This window comes from Mobula birostris, chromosome 16 (genome assembly GCF_030028105.1).
Source record: "Mobula birostris isolate sMobBir1 chromosome 16, sMobBir1.hap1, whole genome shotgun sequence".
NCBI lineage: Eukaryota > Metazoa > Chordata > Chondrichthyes > Myliobatiformes > Myliobatidae > Mobula > Mobula birostris.
In genome coordinates, this window is record NC_092385.1 from 2339974 (window position 1) to 2365037 (window position 25064).

Below are 25064 nucleotides of genomic sequence, written 5' to 3' on the forward strand. Positions count from 1 at the left end.
AAAGGGAAGGCTGGAGGCATTTGTGTATGTGGGGATTTCAAGGTGGGCATCAACCTGGTGCTGCGTCCTGAGCAGTATCCCCAGCCACAAATAGAAAACATTTTTACATCTATGGCAGGCGGGGAGAGATTTTCAAAGATTGACTTGTCACAAGCTTATCTGTAAATAGAGATCGAGGAGTCAAGCAGGAAATTCCTCAAAATCAACACTCACAAGGGACTGTTCCAGTATAATTGTCTCGTCTTTGGTATCGACTCAGCTCCAGCAATTTGGCAAAGAGCAATGGACCAAGTGCTTCAAGATGTCCCAGCAACACAATGTTACCTTGAAGATATCATCGTGACTGGCAAAAGTGATGAAGAGCACCTCCAAAATCTGGTAAAGTGTTTACCAGGCTGGGCGAGTATGGTCTGCACGCAAAGAGAGAAATGTGAGATTTTCAAGAATGAAATCTCATATTGTGGACATGTCTTTGACAAGCATGGCTTACATAAGTCTCAAGAGAAGAATGAAGCAGTGTTACAGTCACCCAAACCAGAAAATGTGTCACAACTCAGCTCATACTTGGGTCTTGTAAACTACTACCATCGGTTTCTCCCAAACATTGCTACAGTGCTGCATCCATTGAACACACCATTACAGACAGGAGCAAAGTGGGAACGGTCAGAAAGATGTGAAAAAGCATTCAAGGAAACAAGAAGACTAATAACATCCAATGATCTGCTCGCCCATTATGGTCCATCCCTGCCCATCTGACTGGTGTACTATGCCTCCCCTTATGGCATTTGAGCCATTTTGCCACATATTATGAAAGATGGATCTGAACGCCCGATTGCATTTGCTTCAAGATCACTGATGAGTGCAGAATGCAACAATGCACAGACTGACCAAGAGGCCCTAAGTCTAGTATGGGGAATAAAGAAGTTCCACCACTACTTGTATGGAGAAAAGTTTACACTAGTGACAGATCACCATCCCTGAGTGTCCATTTTCAATCCCAGGAAGGGAATTTCTTTGATGACTGCTACCTGGTTACAATGTTGGGTACTGTTCCTTGGAGCCCAACTCTATGAACGTCGAGTTCAAGGGTACCAAACAGCATAGCAACACTGATGGCTTGTCATATCTTCCACTATTGGCAATTGAAGAACTGAAAGTCTTCATATTGTGACCCAACAGAAGTGTTCGACACTGCACTGGTGGACCAGTTGTTGGTAACAAATTCCAAAATACAAAGGGAAACGAGGAATAATCTGACATTGTTAAAAGTCTATGAAACCAGCATGCAAGGATGGCCAGCTCATGGTAAATCTTACGTTTCCAGAGACCGACTGTTGGCATGTCAAAGAACGCTGATGTGTGGCTCTTGTGTTGTGGCTCCCTCTAAACTACGCACCAGAGTGTTAGAAAATCTGCATGAAGGACATCTAGGTACAGTCAAGGTGAAGAGTCTCACTCAGAGCTACGTGTGGTGGCTAGGAATACAAAACAGGATTGAAAACTTAGCCAAAAGCTGTTTGGAATGCCATAACATTCAAAATGCACCACACAGGCACTGTTACACCCATGGGAGTGGCCGTCATCACCTTGGCAAAGAGTACATATTGATTTTGCAGGGCTATTCATGGACTTCACGTTTCTGATTGCGGTGAATGCTCAATGTGGCCGGAGGTCATACCAATGAAGTCAACCATGTCAGCAAAGACTGTCCCCGCTCTGAGGACTACCTTCGTCAGAAATGGCTTACCCAACCAAATCGTGACTGACAACAGACCACAATATACATCAGAACTTTGACTTCAAGATGAAAAATGGTATCAGACATTTCAAATCACAAACACGAGAAAATCAGTTGGCAATCCAAGCCACAGACACAAAATGCTGGAGGAACTAAGTAGGCCAGGCATCAACTATGGAAAAAATGTTCAGTCGATGTTTTGGGCAGAGACCCTTCGGCAGTCCTGGCCCAAAACGTCGACTGTACTTTTTTGCCCCCATAGACAATGCCTGGCCTTCTGAGTTCCTCCAGCATTTTGAGCATGTTGAGCACATTTTTCAAGTCACCTCCTCACCACCCAGCAACAAATTGGTCAGCTGAAAGGTTTATCCAAACCTTCAAGTTGTCCATTAAAGTGATGGACAAAGAGGACATTTCTCTACAGCAAAAGTAGAAAATTTCCTTTTTGTGTATCAGAACGCTGCTTATGCAACGACAAATCAAACTCCTGCACAGCTGGAATCTGAGATCTCACATGGGCCTCTGGAAAGGTACAGTTCAGCCAGTTGCAAAGTAAAACATAAAGGAGCTTCGAGATTGGACAGGAAGTCCTAGTGCATGATTACCAAGATAAGTGGACACCCGGTAGGATAGCTACAAGAACTGGACCACTGATATACAGAGTGGAGGCTGGACATCAGACATGGAGAAATCAGGTGAGCCATATACCGGATGCTCAACCAAAGAACACACCTGAGTTGATGGCATCTGACAAGACGGACACATTTCAGTCACTGGACCTGCCTTCCAGTAACGATCATGTCACTGACAGCATCATGACACAGGAAACTGAGAACGTTGTCTTAGATAAGACACCTACCAAACCTGATACCACTCCTTAGGTCCAGAGGTGTGACAAGAACATTACTGTTGATAAGACACTTGTTAAACCTGATGCCACTCCACAGTCCAGAGGTGCTATCCTGAAAGAAACAGAGCATCACCCAAAAGAACTGTGAAGTTAGTTATGGACTGTTATTGTGAAAGCATGTTTATTTGGAATATGGGTTTATGAAAGGAAAGTTGAATGTTTTCTATGTATACAGTTTATGTTGCATTAATCCAAAGGGGGAGGAAGTGTAACGTATGAATATATTTCTTTTAGAGCAATGACACCCCTCTTAGCACTACATATTGATCTGTTGTCCACGCATGCGCAGTGTTCTCCTTCTCTCTCTCACTGCAATGTGAATACACCAGAGAAAGCCATCTCCGTGTGCGTGCTTTTATTGAATATATATGTAGTTGTGCACAGACACAACATACCTAATGAAGAAAAGTATAAAAATAGAGGATTTTGAGAGCTCAGGAAGCAACAACTCCTCGGAGACCAACCACTGCAGATGTGGAGGACCCCACGTCAGACACGTGGGGATTAGATCAGGACCATGAGGAACACATGGTTAGTTGGACTTTTCCCAGGCAATACCTTTTCTATTCTTTGACTGTTCATGGAGGGTCAGGAAAACTTAGTTCATGAGCACATAGATATTCAGTTGTGTGAATTCACATGAGCCAATAAAAGTACTTGTAACACAGGTATAAGGTGAGAAAGGAATGAGTTAAAAGGGACCCGAGGATAGTGGGTATCTGGAACAAGTTGCCAGAGGAAGCTGTAGAGGTGGGTATAATTACAATGGGGTTTAAGATGTTTTGACAAGTACATAGATAAGGTTGAGAGGAAAATGGGCCAAATTCAATCAAATGGATTAACTTGGTCAGCTTGGACCACCCGGGTCAAAGGTTGTGCTTCTGAGTTGTTTGGTCTGTGACTTTCTGACCTTGAACTAGCCCAGTTAAATGCCATTTGCCATTCTCTGGCCCACTTCCTAAGTTGGTCTCTTAGACAAAGACAACATCACTGTCCACGACACTACCAATTTCATTGTAGTCCACAAACTTACTAACCATGTTAATAACAACTCCATCCAAACCATTGGCAAACAACAGTGGACACAGCACCAATCTCTGTGGCATACCAGTGGTAACAGGCCCCTAATCTGAAAACTGAACGCCCACTACCAGCATTTGTGTTCTACCACCACGTCAATTAGCTAACTCATCCTGGACCCCATACGATCTAACCTTCCAGACAGCCCTTTCTTGCCTTCTGAAATAAACGCACAACTTCAGCCACCCTCCAGTCGTCTGGTATCTCACCCATGGCTAACTCTGCCAGTGCCTCAGGAGGTTCTTCCCTAGCTCCCATAATGTCCTAGGATGCACTCTGGATTTGGCCACCTGAATGTGCTTCAAGACCCCCAGCACCTCTGGAGGAACAAGTAACTCTTTAGATAAAGATGGATTTCAAGACAGGAGAACTTTCTTGTTCAACCCATCTTCTCATCACCTTCTCTAGTTTAATCACAAGTCACCTTTGCACAGTTATAAGGACTTACCTCAGCTAGTCGGAGACAGTCTACTTTTACCTTCATGTTCCGGGCAACAGCTTCAAAGATGTCTGTGGCGCTGGCATTTTCCTTGCTCACACTCACCAAGATCTATTAGCAGAGAAGGAGAAAAGGAGCAATCAGGTTAACTAAAATACATTTAGAGCATGTCTAATTGAGTAAAACATTCCAAGGCTTTTCACAGAACCAAAAACAAATTCTAACACCAAGCAACAATTAACTAGTTTAAGCACATTGGCCTTCATAAACCAAATTATTGAGTACAGGAGGTGGGATATTATGTAGAAGTTGCATAACACAATGGTGAGGCCCAATTTGGAGCACTGTGTCCAGTTCTAGTTACCTACCTACAGGAAACATAGAACATAGAAGTCTACAGCATATTACAGGCCCTTTGTAACAACCATGTAACATACTCTAGAAACTGCCTAGAATTTCCCTATTGCATAGCCCTCTATTTTTCTAAGCTCCATGTACCTTCTAAGAGTCTCTTAAAAGACCCTACTGGGCTGGCGGTGCATTCCAAGCACCCACAACTCTGTGTGGAAAAACTTACCCCTGACATCCCTCCCTGTACCTACTTCCAAGCACCTTAAAACTTGTGTTAGCCATTTCAGCCCTGGGAAAAAGCCTCCAGCTATCCACACGATTAATGCCTTTCATCTTACAATCTCTATCAGGTCACCTCTCATCCTCCATCACTCCAAGGTGAAAAGGCCAAGTTCACTCAACCTATTCTCATAAGGCACACTCTCCAATCCAGGCAATATCCTTGCAAACCTCTGCACTCTCTCTATAGTATCCACATCCACAGTGAGGTGACCAGAAGTGATCACAGTACTCCAAGTGGGGTCTGACTAAGATCATATAGCCGTAAAGATTGAAAAAGTACAGAGAAAGTTTACAAGATGTTGCTGGGTCTTGAGGACCTGAGTTACAAGAAAAGATTGAATAGGTTTGGACTTTATTCCCTGGAGTGTAGGAGAATGAAGGGAGATCTGTTAGAGGTATATAAAATTATGAAGGGTATTGATAAGAGTAGATGCAAGCAAGATGTTCCACTGAGGTTGGGTGAGACTAGGACGAGGGGTCATAGATTAAGCGTGAAAGGTGAAATATTTAAGGGGAACCTGAGGGGGTAACTTCTGCACTAAGAGGGCAGTGAGAACGTGGAATGAGCTGCCAGTGAAAGTGTAGGATGTGGGCTCAATTTCAATATTTACATTGTTTGGATAGGTGTATGATTGGGAGGTTTATGGAGGACTATGGACCAGGTGCATGTCGATGGGACTCAGCAGATTAATAGTTTGGCACAGACTAGATGGATCAAAGGACCTGTGTCTATGAATATTTGGACAGCTAACCGAGAGCTTGAGCAAAGCAGCAAAGTTTGAGAGCATTCTAAGAGAGGAGAGAGCCCGAGGGAGAGAACCTTAGAATCAACATTTCAAAACTTAGAACTCAGGATACAGAAGAGAAAGCCTTAAATTGGGGTGATTAAATATTGGAATCCACTGAAGGACAAGAAAGGAAGATCCCAGGGATATGATGGATGGATGTGAGAAAATAGTGGAGTGCAGAGTGAGTTTTACAACTGAAGCGACACATGTGTGGTGGGAAATTCTCTACTCAAACTCATGTGGTTCCAGAATCATCTAGCATATTCCAGGCAAAGACTGAGGTTACTGGAGAATAAACAGGTAGAGATGAAAGATTAGCTCTATTTGTCACATTTACATTAAAACATACAATGAAACAGTGTCAATGACGAACACAGTTTGAGGACTGTAGGGGTTAGTCCACAAGTGACCAACATAGCATACCCATGCTAACTGCTATGTAACCATGGCTGCTGATGTTTTGACACAGGAGGCTGTAGCTACTGAGATTTGGAGCTGATAAGGTAAGAGAATGGGTATTGAGGTAGAGAAAAGTCATAAGCTAGCTCATGACATGGCAAGCTGAAGGGCTGAATGGCCCTCTCCTACTTTCACTGTATACTTGTACAGTGGTGTGAATTAGTACATGGACACCAGATCAGGATGAGATCAATTCTTTCCATAATATGTCGATTGGAGGGCGAGTCAGACAGCAAAGGAAGAGCTGAATCTAGCAGGAAGAGAAAATGGATAACAACCTTAGCAAATAAACCAAGGTTAGAAGTATAATGTTAGGAGATGGAAGTATTCAGTCTTGGCAAACAGTGGGGATGTGGAGTTAATCTCATCTGCCTGTAGTCAGGTGCAGCTGAGAAAGGGAGGAAGCGGGGTACGGGAGTGGAGGCAGAAAATTCAAGAGATATTCCACAGATCAGTTTACAAATGGCAGAAGACCTAATAGACTGGATGGGCAGGGGGAAATACCTGATTGGGAAACACTAAATTATGAGGGCATGGCTAGGACTGAGAGCAAGGAACCTTCCTCAGAGTGGTGATATCTGTAACCAGACAGCTCGTTTACAGTACGGGGTAAGAAATTTATAAAGAACCTGAGTAAGAACGTCTTCATCTAGAATGGTTGGAATTTGGAATACTACCAGAAGGACTGGTGGAGGCAGAAACACTTGTGTAAAAGAGTATCTGGATGAAGACTCCAGAGCCAGTGCTGGTATTAAATTAGCACAGCTGGGTATTTCATGGTTGGCATGGACAGTGGGGCAAAGGGCCTGTTCCTGTATGAATGTAAAATTCAATCGCAGAGCGGTTAGCATAACAGTATTACAACACTGGTGACCCAATTCAATTCTTGCTGCTGTCTGTGAGGAGTTTGTGCGTTCTGCCTGTGACCGAGTTAGCCTTCTCCGGGTGCTCTGGTTTCCTCTTGCATCCCAAAGACACAGGGGTGGTTGGTAGATATATTGGTCACGTGGGTGTAATTGGGCAGTGTGGTTTGTCCGGCTGCAAGGGCCTGTAGTCATGCTGCATCTCTAAATAAAAATAAAATAACTACAGCAACTTTATGTACAAATCTTCTTTAGGGGACAAGCCATTAAAGTTCAAAGAAAGTATATTATCAAAGTACGTATGTGTCACCATATACTACCTCAATATTCATTTCTTGCAGGAGCTTATAGGAAAATAAAGAAGTAGACTTCATGAAAATCTATGCATAAAGACTGAAAAACAACCAACGGTAAAAGTCAAATTGTGCAAAATATATAAATTAATATTGTTAATTGGTTAAATAATCAGTGCAGTGTCAAGGTGAGTGATTCAGGAGCCTGATGGTTATAGAGTAATAATTGTTCATGAACCTGGTAGTGTGGGACCCAAGGCTCCGTACCTCTTTCCCAGGGAAGCTGTGAGAAGAGAGCATGGCTTGAATCTCTCCCAAAGTTGCCAAAGAAGGGGACTAATCAATGTGAGCAAACTCCTGTCAGGAATTACAGTCTCCATCACCAAGGACAACATGCAAACTGGCCACACATTGCAGTGTCTGAGGGAGGACAGTATATACAAACCAGCTTACATTGTTGCAGATTGCTTTGTGTTGACTTGAGAATGTGCGTATCAGTAATAAATGAAGACTTTGTTTCAAGCAAAAAGAATGTTATCTACTTAGTGTTTGTCATCCGACCAGTGGCCTGAAAATTTACTTTCTAATCAAACTTATTCTTTCTTATCATTTTTGTATTGGCCCATGTCAAAGCAAGCCTCAGCAGTTTGAAGACTGAGGAAGGAATAGTGCTCACTGCCACACTACTCTTACCTTGATGGGTTTTATGTGGGGCTCCTTAGCAAAGTAGAAAACAGTCAGCACCTTCTGTTTCTGTGGCAGTGGGACCGACAGGTAGAGGAACGGATCAAATGTGATCGATACCTGGAAAACAAAATGCACACAAAATGAATGGGAGACAGGCAGAGACACATGCAGATAAAAACAGAGTCATCCTCACCCTCACCATATCTACAGGACAACAATGCCTCCAGTTCCTTACTGCAGACTGGAGGTCTCAGATATTGTGCACAGCTCGCAAAGGAGGTTCCTATCCCAATCAAGGATAAGTTTGATTCCTAGCCATGGGAGATAATAAGGCAGCATCCTGCTTCTACCACCACCCTTATTCTCAGCACTACTTTTGTCAAATTTGTTTCAATATTTGAGTGTGCCATCTCAATGATCACTGAGGGGGTGCTGCAGAGTTTGAGGTGTCATCTTTCTAACCGGACAATAAATTGATGCTGCAGCTGCTTTCTCTGTCAGGGAACATCATCTGTCATTCTCTAATGCAAATATAAGCCCCTCCCCCCACCCATCCCATATTACCATTTTGAAAGGAGCTCCTTTTGACCTGGGACACCAGATGGTGTCAATGCTGGGGATAAATGGAAATGTTTCACTTAGAGCCCACACGAAAAGCAGAGTATGTGATGGAGTCTGAACAACCAAACACCCATTCTCCTAATCCCTACATTTGGCATCTGGGGGTGGGGTGGGGGCAAGAGGACTGTTTGAACCAGATTAGGGCAATATTGAAAGCAAGAAATCATGAGATTAAACACCGATCCCCACAAGGCTAAAGTTAGAACAACTCACACTAGAATATTAGAGAGTTTACGTGAGCTTACAATCTAAAAGACCCACCTGTTGATCTCCACTGGCCGCTGGCAGAGAAGATTCTAAGTGTGACATTGGGCGCCAAGGCAGTGTAGTGGATAGCACAACATTATTACAGCTTGGGGCATCAGAATTTGGAGTTCATTTCCGGTGCTGTTTTGTAAGGAGTCTCTGTACATCCTCCTTGTGGAATGCATAGGGTTTCTCTGGGTCCTCAGTTTCCTCCCACAACCCAAAGACATTCTGGGTAGGCTAACTGGTCATTGTAAATTGTCCCAGAATTAGGTTAGGGTTAAATCGGGGTTGTCAGGGGTTGCTGGGTGGTAAAACAGTCTCCCAGTCTGCGTCGGGTCTCGCCAATATATAGAAGGCTGCACTGGGAGCACCGGACGCAGTATATCACACCAGCCGACTCACAGGTGAAGTGGAAGGACTGTCTGGGGCCCTGAATGGTGGTGAGGGAGAAAGTGTAAGGGCATGTGTAGCACTTGTTCTGCTTACAAGGATAAGTGTTGGGAAGGAGATCGGTGGGAAGGGATGGGGGGGGGGTACGAGTGGACAAGGGAGTCGCGTAGGGAGCAATACCTGTGGAAAGCAGAAAGGAGGGGGGAGAGAAGGATGTGCTTCGTGTTGGGATCCTGTTGGAGGTGGCGGAAGTTACGGAGAATTATATGTTGGACCTGGAGGCTGGTGGGGTGGTAGGTGAGGACAAGGGGAACCCTATCCCTCATGGGGTGGCGGAAGGATGGGGTGAGAGCAGAGTTGATGGTGGAGGAAGGGAAGTCGCTTTCTTTAAAAAAAGGAAGACATCTCCTTCGTCCTGGAATGAAAAGCCTCATCCTGAGAGCAGGTGCGGTGGAGACTGAGGAATTGTGAAAAGGGGATGGCATTTTTGCGAGAGACAGGGTGGGAAGAGGAATAGTCCAGGTAGCTGTGAGAGTCCGTAGGCTTATAGTAGACATCAGTAGATAAGATGTCTCCAGAGATGCAGACCCGACGCAGACCGGGAGACCGTTTTGCTGAACACCTACGCTCTGTCCACCAGAGAAAGCAGGATCTCCCAGTAGCCACACTTTTTAAATCCACGTCCCACTCCCATTCTGATATGTCTATCCATGGCCTCCTCTACTGTCAAGATGAAGCCACACTCAGGTTGGAGGAACAACATCTTATATTCTGTCTGGGCAGCCTCCAACCTGATGGCATGAACTTGTCTAACTTCTATTAATGCCCCTCCTCCCCTTCTTACCCCATCATTCATTCATTCATCTATTTATCTATCTATCTATTTACTTATTTATTTATTATTTCTTCTCTCTGTCCATCTCACTATAACTCTTTACCTGCTCTCCATCTTTCTCTGGTGCCCCCCTCCCCTTTTCTTTCTCCCTAGGCCTCCCGTCCCATGATACTCCCCCTCCTCTAGACTTGTATCCCTTTTGCCAATCACCTGTCCAGCTCTTAGCTCCATCCCTCCCCCACCTGTCTTCTCCTATCATTTCTGATCTCCCCTTCCCCCTCCCACTTTCAAATCTCTTACTAACTCTTCTTTCAGTTAGTCCTGACGAAGGGTCTTGGCCCGAAACGTCGACCGTACCTCTTCCTAGAGATGCTGCCTGGCCTGCGGCGTTTTGTGTGTGTTTTGCACTAACTTAGATAGGCGCCTTGGTCAGCATGTTTGAGTTTGGCTGAAGGGCCTGCTGTACAGCTTTATGACCATAAATACACACAGAACAGGGTAGATAGAATATTCTTCTCATTGAGAAGGGCAAACTTGAGGTGAGAGGAAGGAGTTTTAAAGTGGATTTACAGGGAAAGTTATTTTTTGACTGTGCAGTGGAGGTGGTGGAAGTTAGATGCAATCAGTATGTTAGAGGGGCATTTAGTGGGGCACTTAAATAGGCAAAGCAAAGAATGTTATCATCCAACTGAGTGTAGTGGACAAATGGGTCAGCATGGTTGTGGTGGAAGGAAGGGCCTGTACAATACGATACATGACATTAATGCTCTGAACCTTGAAAGTCCAGAAGTCACCTTTTGCCTAGTGTGGATTATTTTTCAGAATCACTGGCAGACTGGAAGCCATTGCTTACGTGCTAGTTCCTGGGTTGAGGTTTACATCGTTACACAGGCTTCAGGCTGTAACCTCAACTGAACAGCACCACCTAGTGTTACGTTGGGAATAAACAAGACTGCATGCCTGCAAAATGTTCCTCACAATTAGATTTACTATCACCGACTTAAGTGACATGAAATCTGTTGTTTTGAGGCCAATCCTAACAGTAGTAAAATTTGTCCAAATTCCTTCCTTCCTACAACAGCAGGCAATTTGAATTCAATAAAATCATGGTATTCAAAATAAGTTCACCATTGCAGCCTACACATTTTCAGCTGTTCTCACTCAGCCAGTCAGTCGGAGTTGAGGAACACTTGATTCCACTCCAATTCTGCAGGTTCTACTGAAGCCAGCATGTGATCTGCTGGCTCTGGCATGGCCAGGGTTGCTGGAGTTGATGGGAAGCAGACAGCAAGTAGTTAAATCCTGAGTCCCTCCTGTGGTAATGTGTTGAATCAAGGTGTTAAGTATTTCTTCACTTGTTTGTTCACCATCCTGAACAGCAATGGGGCAGTCGGAGTGCTAGTGTGGACTCTGGGAATGGGAATGTCTATGCAGCATTTTCTGTCCTCCTGGAAATCTCACACTGTGACAGAGCTTAGGGCAGAGTACTTGCTGCGGGATCCTAGTATCTGACATGCAGACAACGAACCTTCGCTCTGAGCTGATTAATGTGATCAGAATCTTGACACAGATGGGGACACTGACGTTCACTTGCCTATGCAGCCAATGGATATGGAAGATTATAGATAATATTAGAGGTATCTCTCCAATGTTGAGTGCCCCCATGTCCAAAACATATAGGAGGGCAGAGATCAAAGCGCTCCCTTAACTAAAGGCCTGGTGTCAGGTTGACATCTTCATTGAACATTCATTTTCTCAATTGGTCAATGCTTGGGTTGACATATTGGAAGTAGTGGTTAACATCATTATCAGTACAGGTTGAGTACCCCTTATCCAAAAATCCAAAATCCTAAAACCTCCAAAATTCAAAATGTTTTTGAGTGTTGACATGACGTCACAAATGGAAAATTCTACAAGGCGCTGGGAAGATCCCCAGGCGATGCGCAGGTCTCTGTGCACCACAGACAGCTCTGAGAAGTGACCTCACATATGTAATGAACAGAAGTTAATAAAGACTAAAAACACTGCATAAAGTGAAAAATGAAGATCTCAATCATGCTTTGACAATGGATTCGTCAGCATCAGAGTGAACATATGCCATCTAATGGTATGCTGATCATGAAACAAGCAAAGATCTATCACAACAAACTCAAAATTAAAGGTAGTTGCGAAAAATCAGCAGGGTGGTTGTAGAAATTTAAGTCTACAATGCTGATGGCTTTTATACCTACATAAAACCTAAAAAAGTAAAACACTGCACTGTAACCATTTAATCAAACACGACATTGTAGGTGGAGACTGAACGCCTGCCGTTGTTTGTTGTTGTTCAACAGCTGATTCAGGTTTTCTCCCGATGCTGCCGTGCTGCTTTTGTTACCTTGCACACATTATATTTTCATTATATTCATGGTATATAATCATTTTTACTGTTAAGTACAGTAAATGAAGTGTGATGGACAAAAACTGCTTACTGATAGCACATAAATTCAAAGTCAAAAATGATGGTGATCCCAAGCTCTCTTATGATATATTGCAAAACCAAAAAAAATCCGAAATACTTCTGGCCCGAAGAATTTCAGACAAGGAGTACCCACGCTGTACTTTTTGCTGACTGGTGGCTCCCAGCTATTAGAAATGATCCATTGATCTGTATTTTCCCAGATCTGATTGTACATCTAGATGATCAGAGGTACTATTGCTTTGAGAGGCTGGGGAGGGTGCAGGGACAGGGTTAGGTTGGTAGAGGACTTTGTCTTTATGTAGTTTAGTGAAAAGCTCATTCTTTAACTAAAGGAGTAAACAATGAGCTGGAGCTGTCTCCAATCTTTCCTCAGTGAAAATTTTCCAGTGATCATTAACCCTTTCTTCACCCTCTCCATACCAATCACATTTCTCTTATAACAGAGGCGCCTTAGTGTTCCAAAAACACACTGAAAGTCAGCAACATGGGTAGATAGGGTGGTGAAGAAGGCACATGGCATGTTTGCCCTCACAGGACAAGACACATGTACAAGTAGGGGTATTAATATTAAAATGTTAGAGAACATTGGTTAGACCACCCTGAGTACTGTGTGCTGTTCTGGTCACCACCCTATACGATGTAATTGAGTTGGAGAGGTCCAGAAGAGATTCACTGGGATTTTTGTCTGGACTGGAGGCCTTTAGTTTTGAGGACAGATTGGACAGGTTGGGCTTGTTTTCCCTGGAGTGAAGGAGACTGATAGAAGTATGTAAAATTATGAGGCATACATAGGGTATCTTCTGTCCCACAGAAGAAGTAAAGATGGCATAGGTTTATATATAGTTTTTTCATACATTCTATTGTATTTCTTTATTTTCCTGTAAATCCCTGCAAGAAAATGAATCTCAAGGGAATATATTCTTTGATAATAAATTTACTTTGAAGGGCTTAGGGTGAAAGGAAGGGGCTTTAAAGAGGATGCGAGGAGTATTTTGCTTACCCACAGTGGTTGATATGTGGAATGTGCAGCTAGAGGTGGTGATGGAGTCAGATACTGACTTTCTTTAAGAGACATTTTGACAGGCAAGGTACAGGAGGATAAGGATCTTGGTGCAACAGAGATTAGAGTGCAAGGTTGGCATGGACATTGTGGGCCCATTTTAGAGCTGTGTGACTATCAGAAGTCAGATGGGTCTTTGGTTGAACTTCCCATAACACTGTTGTCATCCTTAGTGTAGTTTCTGAGGGTGAACCACACTAACCCCCTCACCCCATCTCATTTTCTGCATACTCACCTTGAAACACATGGGACACACCAGCTTGGACTTGTACTGGCCCTGGAACAGGTCCACAATGAAGGAATCATTTCGCATCTTGTGACGCTCCCAAGCTTCCTCTGCCACCACCTATAGAGTTCAATGAACAGGAGACGCTGCAGGTCAAACATGTGATATACTCCTTTGTTTATTTACACCACAGCAAGTACTGGCAAAGTGAGATCACTTGTACTTAATCTGCTCTCTTCGTTATTTACATACACCTCCCGCTGCTGTCCGTACATTCTCTCCGTGCTGTCCTCAGAGTACTTCGATTTCCTCTCACAGTCCAAGGACATGCCAGTTGGTAGGTCAATTGGTCATTGTAAATTTTCCCATGATTAAATTGGGGAGCTGCTAGGCAGCGCAGCTCAAAGGGACAGTTCCATGTTGTATGTCAGTAACTTCCCCCCTCACCATTCCCCATCCCTTTTCCCTCTCTCACCTCATCTCCTTGCCTGCCCACCACCTCCCTCTGCGACTCCTCCTCCTTTTTCTTCCTTCTATGGCCTTCTGTCCTTCCTATCAGACTTCCACTTCTCTAGCCCAGTATGCCCTTCACTCATCAACTTCCCAGCTCTTTACTTCAGCCCCGCCTCTCCCAGTTTCACCTATCACCTTTTGTTTCTCCCTCCCCTCCCCCCACCTTTTAACTCTACTCATCTTTTTTCTCCAATTCTGCCAAAGGGTCTCGGCCCACAATGTCGACCGCTCTTTTCCATTGAAGCTGCCTTGCCTGCTGAGTTCCTCTAGCATTTTGTGTGTGATGCTCAGATTTCCAGCATCTGCAGATTTTCTCTTAACTGAGAACTCAGGAAATCTTTAATGAGCGGTGTCTCAGACAGGCAGAGTTCATTGTTGGGGACCTCCAGCACCCAGGGCATGCCCTTTTCTCACTGTTACCATCAGGTAGGAGGTACAGAAGCCTGAAGGCACACACTCAGCGATTCAGGAACAGCTTCTTCCCTTCTGCCATCCCATTCCTAGGTGGACATTGAATCTTTGAACACCACCTCACTTTTTAAAAAATATACAGTATTTCTGTTTATGCACGTTTTTAATCTATTTAATATACGTAATTGATTTACTTGTTGATAAATATTATTATTTTATTTATTATTTTTTCTCTGCTCGATTATGTACTGCATCGAACTGCTGCTAAGTTAACAAATTTCACGTCACATGCTGGTGATAATAAACCTGATTCTGATCTCCCCCCATCTGTTTTGGCTCCACACATCGATTAACATTCTGCTCGTTCTGCTGGAATGCTCTTTGATTAATCTGCTGCTGTTATTGACACTACCTCAGACTGTCCTACAGGCTCTACACCATTCTGCTGGCTTGCTCCTTAATTATTATGTACACTGTTACTCTGTGAGCTTCCTGATGTACACAACAGTAAACTCACCTCATCCAATTCTCTCCAAAACACAACTTTAACCTCAAGACAGGAAAACACGAGAAGGTCTGTAGATCAGTCGAAGCAAGCAGCTGAGAAGAAGGGGGTGAAGAAATCGGGTGCAAAAAGTCTTTTTTTTTTAAACACTGCTCGGGGAGAAGGGTCTGCACTGCGCAGGCGCATGACGTAGAGCACCAAGGTTTAAAAACAGACCACCATATACAGCGGGCAGTGGAGTGAGAGGGAGCAGAGTGGGACGGCTTTGGCTCAACAGGCTTCGGCAAGAACAGGCAGAGATCAGGGTAGGTTCCAGTAAGTTTTTTTGTCCAAATTGTTTAGAGTAGAGAGAATGCCAGGCAGGATGTTGGAATGGTCCTCTTGCAGGATGTGGGAAGTCAGGGAGACCTACGGTGTCCCTGACAACGACACCTGCAAGAAGGGCATCCAGCTGCAGCTCCTAACAAACTGCGTTAGGGAACTGGATGACCTCCGGATCATTCGGGAGAATGAGGAGATTACAGATAGTAGCTACAGGGAGGTAGTTACGCCAAAGGAGCAGAGCACAGGAAATTGGGTCACTGTCAGGCGAGGGAAGAGGAAAGGGCAGGCAGAGCAGGGTTCCCCTGTGGCCATTCCCCTCAACAACAAGTATACCACATTGGATACTGTTGGGGGGGATGACTTACCTGGGACAAGCTGCAGCAGCTGGATCTCTGGCACTGAGTCTGGCTCTGCAGTGCAGAAGGGAGGGGGGAAGAAGAGGAGAGCGTAGTGATAGGGGACTCGATAGTTAGAGGTACAGAGAGGAGGTTCTGTGGTCGTGACAGAGAATCCAGGGTGGTTTGTTGCCTCCCAGGTGCCAGCATCAGGGATGTCTCTGATCGCTTGCATGACATTCTGAAGTGGGAGGATGATCAGCCAGATGTTGTGGTGCACATCGGTACCAATGACATAGCAAGGAAGAGTGAGGAGGTCCTGGAGAGTGAGAATAAAGAGCTTGGTAGGAAATTGAAAAGCAGGACCTTGAGGGTGGTAATCTCAGGATTGCTACCTGTGTTACGTGCCAGTGAGGGTAGAAATAGGATGCTCTGGAGGATGAACAAGTGGCTGAGGAACTGGTGTAGGGGGCAGGGTTTCAGATTTCAGGATCATTGGGACCTCATCTGGGGCAGGTGGGACCTGTACAAGAGAGATGGATTACACTTGAACTACAAGGGGACCAATATCCTTTCAGGGAGGTTCGTTAGTGCTATTGGAGAGGCTTTAAACTAGATTTGCAGGGGGATGGGAACCAGAGTGCCACAGCTGACAGTGGGTCTGGGATGAAAATAAATGATGTTAAAAGTTCAAGCAAAGCTGCAAATAGAAAAGTTGTGAGTGGTGGTAAAAATCTTCTGAGGTGTATATATTTCAATGCTAGGAATATTGCGGGGAAGGCAGATGAGTTGAGGGCGTGGATTGACACGTGAAATTATGACGTTATAGCAATTAGTGAAACTTGGCTACAGGTGGGGCAGGACTGGCAGCTTAATACTCCAGGGTTCCGATGTTCCAGATGTGATAGAGGCAAGAGGAATGAAAGGTGGGGGGGGGGTAGCATTGCTTGTCAGGGAAAATGTTACAGCAGTGCTCAGGCAGAACAGATTAGAGGGCTTGTCTACTGAGTCCTTATGGGTGGAGCTGAGAAACAGGAAAGGTATGGCCACATTAGTGGGGTTGTATTATAGACCACCCAATAGTCAGCGAGAATTGGAGGAGCAAATCTGCAGAGAGATATCAGACAACTTCAGGAAACATAAAGTGGTGGTGGTAGTAGGGGATTTTAATTTTCCACATATTAATTGGGACTCCCATATTGTTAGGGGTCTAGATGGTATACAGTTTGTAAAATGTGTTCAGGGAAGTTTTCTAAATCAATATATAGAGGTACCAACTAGAGGGGATGCAATATTGGATCTCCTGTTAGGAAACGAGTTAGGACAAGTGACGGAAGTGTGTGTAGGGGAGCACTTTGGTTCCAGTGATCATAACACCATTAGTTTCAACTTGATCATGGACAAGGATAGATCTGGTCCTAGGATTGAGGTTCTGAACTAGAAGGCGGCCAAATTTGAAGAAATGAGAAAGGATCTAAGAAGTGTGGATTGGGACAGGTTGTTCTCTGGCAAGGATGTGATCGTTAAGTGGGAAGCCTTCAAAGGAGAAATTTTGAGAGTGCAGAGCTTGTATGTTCCTGTCAGGATTAAAGGCAAAGTGAATAGGAATAAGGAACCTTGGTTCTCAAGGGATATTGCAACTCTGATAAAGAAGAAGAAAGAGTTGTATGACATGTATAGGAAACAGGGAGTAAATAAGGTGTTTGAGGAATATAAAAAGTGCAAGAAAATACTTAAGAAGGAAATCAGGAGGGCTAAAAGAAGACATGAGGTTGCCTTGGCAGTCAAAGTGAAGGATAATCCAAAGAGCTTTTACAGATGTATTAAGAGTAAAAGGATTGTAAGGGATAAAATTGGTCCTCTTGAAGATCAGAGTGGTCGGCTATGTGCGGAACCAAAAGAAATGGAGGAGATCTTAAATGGGTTTTTTGCGTCTGTATTTACTAAGGAAACTGGCATGAAGTCTATGGAATTAAGGGAAACAAGTAGTGAGATCATGGAAACTGTACAGATTGAAAAGGAGGAGGTGTTTGCTATCTTGAGGCAAATTAAAGTGGATAAATCTCCAGAACCTGATAGGGTATTCCCTCAGACCTTGAAGGAGACTAGTGTTGAAATTGCAGGGGCCCTGGCAGATATATTTAAAATGTCGGTGTGCATGGGTGAGGTGCCAGAGGATTGGAGAATGGCTCATATTGTTCTGTTGTTTAAAAAAGGACCGAAAAGTAATCTGGGAAATTACAGGCCGGTAAGTTTGACGTCAGTAGTGGGTAAGTTATTGGAGAGAGTACTAAGAGACAGAATCTACAAGCATTTGGATAGACAGGGACTTATTAGGGAGAGTCAACATGGCTTTGTGCGTGGTAGGTCGTGTTGACCAATCTATTGGGAGTTTTTCAAGGAGGTTACCAGGAAAGTGGATGAAGGGAAGGCAGTGGATGTTGTCTACATGGACTTCAGTAAGGCCTTTGATAAGGTCCCGCATGAGAGGTTAGTTACGAAAATTCAGTCGCTAGGTATACATGCAGAGGTGGTAAATTGGATTAGACATTGGCTCAATGGAAGAAGCCAAAGAGTGGTAGTAGAGAATTGCTTCTCAGAGTGGAGGCCTGTGACTAGTGGTGTGCCACAGGGATCAGTGCTGGGTCCATTGTTATTTGTCATCTATATCAATGACCTGGATGATAATGTGGTAAATTGGATCAGCAAGTTTGTTGATGATACAAAGATTGGAGGTGTAGTGGCAGTGAGGAAGGTTTTCAAAGCTTGCAGAGAGACTTGGACCAGCTGGAAAAATGGGCTGAAAAATGGCAGATGGAGTTTAATACAGACAAGTGTGAGGTATTGCACCTTGGAAGGACAAATCAAGCTGGAACATACAGGGTTAATGGTAAGGCACTGAGGAGTGCAGTAGAACGGAGGGATCTGGGAATACAGATACAAAATTCCCTAAAAGTGGTGTCACAGGTAGATAGGGTCGTAAAGAGAGCTTTTGGTACATTGGCCTTTATTAATCAAAGTATTGAGTATAAGAGCTGGAATGTTATGATGAAGTTGTATAAGGCATTGGTGAGGCCGAATCTCGAGTATTGTGTTCAGTTTTGGTCACCAAATTACAGGAAGGATATTAATAAGGTTGAAAGAGTGCAGAGAAGGTTTACAAGGATGTTGCTGGGACTTGAGAAACTCAGTTACACAGAAAGGTTAAATAGGTTAGGACTTTATTCCCTGGAGCGTAGAAGAATGAGGGGAGATTTGATAGAGGTATATAAAATTATGATGGGTATAGATAGAGTGAATGCAAGCAGGCTTTTTCCACTGAGGCAAGGGGAGAAAAAACCAGAGGACATGGGTTAAGGGTGAGGGGGGGGGAAGTTTAAAGGGAACATTGGGGGGGGGCTTCTTCACACAGAGAGTGGTGTGAGTGTGGAATGAGCTGCCAGACAAGGTGGTAAATGCAGGTTCTTTTTTAATATCTGAGAATAAATTGGACAGATACATGGATGGGAGGTGTATGGAGGGATATGGTCTGTGTGCAGGTCAGTGGGACTAGGCAGAAAATGGTTTGGCACAGCCAAGAAGGGCCAAAAGGCCTGTTTCTGTGCTGTAGTTTTTCTATGGCTTCTATGCTGGAAATTCATACAAAATACTGGAGGAACTCAGCAGGTCAAGGAGCATCTATAAGCAGTCAACTTTTTGGGCTGAGACCCTTCATCAGGACTTTGCAAACCTGCTTTTGATGTCGTGTCTGGTTGATAACACTTCTCCCTCACCAGAAGCCTGGTTTAACAAGTTATGGTAAGCACTAGTTCAGAGGAATGTCAACGCTTTGGAGAAGTTGCAGTGTAAAAAAGGCCAAGGATATTGAAGGATTAAGTTGAACAGAGGATCATGGAGATGTGTAAATGCAATAATTTAATGTCAGAACTAGAGGGGAAAATGAAGTTGGATTTTTCTTCAGCCATTCCTCCAAAGGAGTCACAAAGGCCTCTTCAAATTACCAGAGCTCCAGTCTTCATGACATTATCTGAACACTCCTCTTTGTAAACAGACTGGCCAAAACTAAATGGTGACACGACAAAGTGCTTAACAAACAGGCACACTCACTTGTTGTGCACAGGAGGCAACGTCGAGGGACTTGTGCACTAAATCCAAGCTGCCGGAATGCACTATCTGGAACAAATGCAACAAAAGGCAACAGCTGCAACCGCAGATCTGAGGTACCCAGTATAGCTCAATGGGCCGAATTGCCTAATTCTGCTTCCATTTCTTAAGGTCTTACCTCATCGGGGCGTCCATCGGAGTCCACTGTCTCTGTGTATGGTTTGTTCTGTATCCTATTAAGGTCCTCATGCAGGCCATCCAGTAGAAATGCCATAAACTCCTGAGCATCGTGCTGTGCGTAACCAGTGAACTGGCTGGCTTTACTGGCCACAATAGCCTGAAAAGAAAGAGTGACGACATGTAGCCAAAACAACAACGGGCACGTTTATTTGCATCACACCACAGATTTAGGCAATGAGATACCAGTAATATCTATTTCATCCTTTTATCTGTCATGGGTGCCCTTTTCCCTGGGTCACAGTCTCAGCAAATGCCAGAAAGTGACACATCAGAATAAAGAACATAGAAATCTACAGCACATTACAGGTCCTTTGGCCCACAACGCTGTGCCGACCATGTAACCTACTCTAGAGACTGCCTAGAATTTCCCTACTGCATAGCCCTCTATTTTTCTAGCCCCATGTACCTATCTAGGAGGCTCTTAAAAGACCCTATTGCATCTGCTTTCACCATCGCTGCCGGCAGTACATTCCAGCACCCACCACTCTGTGTGAAAAACCTACCCCCGACATCCCCTTGGTATTTATTTCCAAGCACCTTAAAACTGTGCCCTTGTGTTAGCCATTTTGGCCCTGGGAAAAAGTCTCTGACTATCCACATGATCAATGCCTCTCATCACCTTGTACACCTCTATCAGGTCACCTCTCATCCTCCATCGCTCCAAGGAGAAAAGGCCAAATACACTCAACTTATTCTCATAAGATACCCCCTCCAATCCAGGCAACATCCTTGTAAATCTCCTCGATACTCTCTCCACATCCTTCCTGCAGTGAGGTGACCAAAATTAAATGCAGTACTCCAAGTGGGGTCTTATATGACTGTAAAGATGTGGCACTGCCGCTGTACACTGACTGGCTGGCTGAGTCTCGACAGTACATTCTTCCTGGGAGTTGAGCCACAGATTCCAGTGTTTGTACAGCATTTCCTAGTAATGCTGTGGAAACTGTGCGTCCATTACATTTTTAAAGACTGCTTTGTGTGATAGTGATCTCATCACATTTATAAGAAAAAGCAGCAGTCGGCCAACTGGCCCTCTGAGCCTGCTGTACCATTCAGTACAATCACCTCTCACACCCAACCTTCCAACATGCAGTTACAGAAAACTACATCAGAGAAACAGGCCATTTGGCCACTTAGCCCATGCTGATATTTTGCCTGGTCCCATCGACCCAAGCTGGACCATAGCCCTCCATACTCCTCCCATCTATATACTTAACCAAACTTCTCTTAAATGTTGAAATCGAACCAACATCCACCACTTCCACTGGTAACTCATTCCACACTCGTATCACCCTCTGAGTAAAGAAATTTCCCCTCAGGTTCCCCTTAAATACTTCACCTTTCATCCTTAATCTACAACCTCTAGTTTTAGTCTCACCCAATCTCGGTGGAAATGCTTGCTTGCAATTACCCTCCCTATACCACTCAGTTTTACATACCTCTATCAAATCTCCCCTTAATCCTCTACATCCTCTGGATTAGTATGGATTCAAAAGCTACCGGGAGAAGGCAGGAGAATGGGGTTGAGTGGGCCTATAAATCAGCTATGCTCGAATAGAGGAACAGACTCGATGGGCTGAAAGGCCTAATTCTGTTCCTATATCTTCTGGTCTACATCATAGGGGTTGAACTAGTGAACCGTCTCTGTGCTCACATCTCACTGACATAAAGCACTGACTCAGTGTTCCATTATCACTACTGTCATTCACAGCTTTGGGAAATTCATTTTTGAGAAATGAGTTTTGGCAGATTACCAGCAGCATGACATGATGTAAGATGAGCAGAGGCTGTACAAAGTTACTTTCCGGTGTCACTTGCCTGGCAGAGCCTGGGGCGATAATCCTGGCTGCACAAAACTGCCAGATATTCATTACGCCTGATGCATCATTTCAAAGCAACCCAGGAGCTGAAAGCAGGGTAAACTGCTCCTGCAACTAGTGCAGTCTAGAACCATTAGGCCGATTCCTAGGATCTGCTCAGGGAGACTGAAAACCAGATCAACACACAAAATGGTGGAGGAACTCAGCAGATCAAGCTGCATCTATGGAGAGGAACAAACATTTGATGTTTCAGGCAGAGACCCTTCAACACTAGCTTTCCAGCACTTACAGATTCTCTTGTGTTCATAAACTGCAAAAAAAAGTCTACAAGTAGTGAATAGAGCAGACTCCATCACAAGCAAAAGCCCTCCCCACCAATGAGCAGGAAAGAAGAATCCATCATCAAGACCTCAGCCTTGAAACCTCCTTATGCAACTGTATCCCGGACTTCCTCTCATGCAGATCCCAGTCAGTTCGGATTGGCAACAATATCTCCTCCATAAGCTCCTTCAGTACAGATGCACCACAAGGCTATGTGCTTAGCTTCCTGCTCCACTCACTTCACATTTATGACTAAGCACAGCTCCAATGCCATATTTAAGTTTGCTGACAACACCACTGTCGCTGGTCAAATCAAAGGTAATGACAAATCAGCATATAGGATGAAGATTTGAAATCTAGCCGAGTAGTGCCACAACACAACCTGACTCAATGTCACAAGGAGCTGATTACTGCCTTCAGGAGGTGGGAGCTGGAGGTTCATGAGAAGCAGGACCTCAAAGGTAGCAATCTCGGGATTACTGCCTGTGCCATGCGACAGTGAGCATAGCAATAGAATGAGGTGGAGGATAAATGTGAAGCTGAGGGATTGGAGCAGAGGGCAGGAATTCAGATTTCTGGATCATTGGGACGTCTTTTGGGGCAGGGGTGACTTGTACAAAAAGGATGGGTTGCACTTGAACCACAGGGTGACCAATATCCTGGCAGGGAGGTTTGCTAAGGCTACTGGGGAGAGTTTAAACTAGAATTGCTGGGGGGTGGCAACCGAACTGAAGAGACAGAGGAAGGGGCGACTAGCTCACAAATAGAGAAAGCTTGGAGACAGTGCGAGAGGGAAGATAGGCAGATGATAGAGAAGGGATGCGCTCAGACTGATGGTTTGAGATGTGTTTATTTTAATGCAAGAAGCATCATGAAAAAAGCGGATGAGCTTAGAGCATGGATCAGTATGTGGAGCTATGATGTTTGGCCATTACAGAGACTTGAATGGTTACTTAAGAGTGTCAGGCTTTAGGTGTTTCAGAAAGTACAGGGAGGGGGTCATAAGAGGAGGGGCGTGGCACTGTTGATCAGAGATAGTGTCACGGCTGCAAAAATGGAGGAAGTCATGGAGGGATTGTCTACGGGGTCTCTGTGGGTGGAAGTTAGGAACAGGAAGGGGTCACTAATTCTACTGGGTGTTATTATAGACCTCCCAACAGGGACATCGAGGAGCAGACAGGGAGACAGATTCTGGAAAGGTGTATTAATAACAGCGTCATCATGGTGGGAGATTTTAATTTCCCAAGTATTGACTGGCACCCTCCTAGAGCAAGGGGTTTAGATAGGGTGGAGTTTGTTAGGTGTGTTCAGGAAGGTTTCCTGACACAATATGTAGATAAGTCTACAAGAGGAGAGGCTGTACTTGATCTGGTATTGGGAAATGAACCTGGTCAGGTGTCAGGTCTCTCAGTGGGAGAGTGTTTTGGAGATAGTGATCATAATTCTATCTCCTTTACCATAGCATTGGTGAGGGAAAGGAACAGACAAGTTAGGAAAACTTTTAATTGGAGTAAGCGGAAATATGAAGCTATCAGGCAGGAACTTGGAAGTATAAATTGGGAACAGATGTCTCAGAGAAATGTACGGCAGTAATGTGGCAAATGTTCAGGGGATATGTACGTGACGTTCTGCATAGATACGTTCCAATGAGACGGGGAAAGGATGGTGGGGTACAGGAAATGTGGTGTACAAAGGCAGTTGAAAATCTAGCCAAGAAGGTTCAATAAACTAGGTAATGATAGAGATCGAGAAAATTATAAGGCTGCAGGAAGGAGCTTAAGAATGAAATTAGGAGAGCCAGAATGGGCCATGAGAAGGCCTTGGCGAGCAGGATTAAGGAAAATGCCAAGGCATTCTACAAGCATGTGAAGAGCAAGAGGATAAGACGTGATAGAATAGGACCAATCAAGTGTGACAGTGGAAAAGTGTGTATGGAACCAGAATAGCAGAGGTACTTAATGAATACTTTGCTTCAGTATTCACTACGGAAAAGGACTTTGGCGATTGTAGGGATGAATTTCAGTGGACTGAAAAGCTTGAGTATATAGACATTAAGAAAGATGATGTGCTGGAGCTTTTGGAAAGCATCAGGTTGGATAAGTCACCAGGAAATGGATGAGATATACCCCAGGCTATCGTGGGAGGTGAGGGAGGAGATTGCTGGTTCTCTGGCAAAGATCTTTGCATAATCAATGGGGATGGGAGAGATTCTGGAGGATTGGAGGGTTACAGATGTTGTTCCTTTATTCAAGAAAGGGAGTAGAGATAGCTAATTATAGACCAGTGAGTCTTACTTCAGTGGTTGGTAAGTTGATGGAGAAGTTCCTGAGAGGCAGGATTTATGAACATTTGGACAGGCATAATATGATTAGGAATAGGCAGCATGGCTTTGTTAAAGGCAGGTCGTGCCTTACGAGCCTGACTGAATTTTTTGAGGAAGTGACTAAACACATTGGTGAAGGTAGAGCCGTAGATGTCGTGTATATGGATTTCAGCAAGGCATTTGATAAGGTACCCCATGCAAGGCCTATTGAGAAAGTAAGGAGGCATGGGATCCAAGGGGACATTGCTTTGTGGATCCAGAACTAGCTTGCTCACAGAAGGCAAAGAGTAGTTGTAGATGGATCATATCCTGCATGGAGGTCGGTGACCAGTGGTGTACCTCAGGATCTGTTCTGGAACCCCTACTCTTTGTGATTTTTATAAATGACCTGGATGAGGAAGTGGAGGGATGGGTTAGTAAATTTGCTGATGACACA

The 25064-nt window shown here is 44.3% G+C and overlaps 1 protein-coding gene across 7 annotated transcripts in view; it reads right to left on the reverse strand.

Moving 5' to 3' along the window:
* usp19 (ubiquitin specific peptidase 19) overlaps positions 1–25064 on the reverse strand; it is a 218843-nt gene that overhangs the window by 62085 nt on the left and 131694 nt on the right. For all 7 annotated transcript variants that reach the window (XM_072280210.1, XM_072280211.1, XM_072280213.1 and 4 more), the window contains 4 exons: positions 20103–20261; positions 13742–13852; positions 7897–8007; positions 4177–4278 (listed from right to left, as the gene is read on the reverse strand). In XM_072280210.1, coding sequence (XP_072136311.1) covers positions 4177–4278; positions 7897–8007; positions 13742–13852; positions 20103–20261 — 483 coding nt within the window. The remainder of the gene's footprint in view (positions 1–4176; positions 4279–7896; positions 8008–13741; positions 13853–20102; positions 20262–25064) is intronic.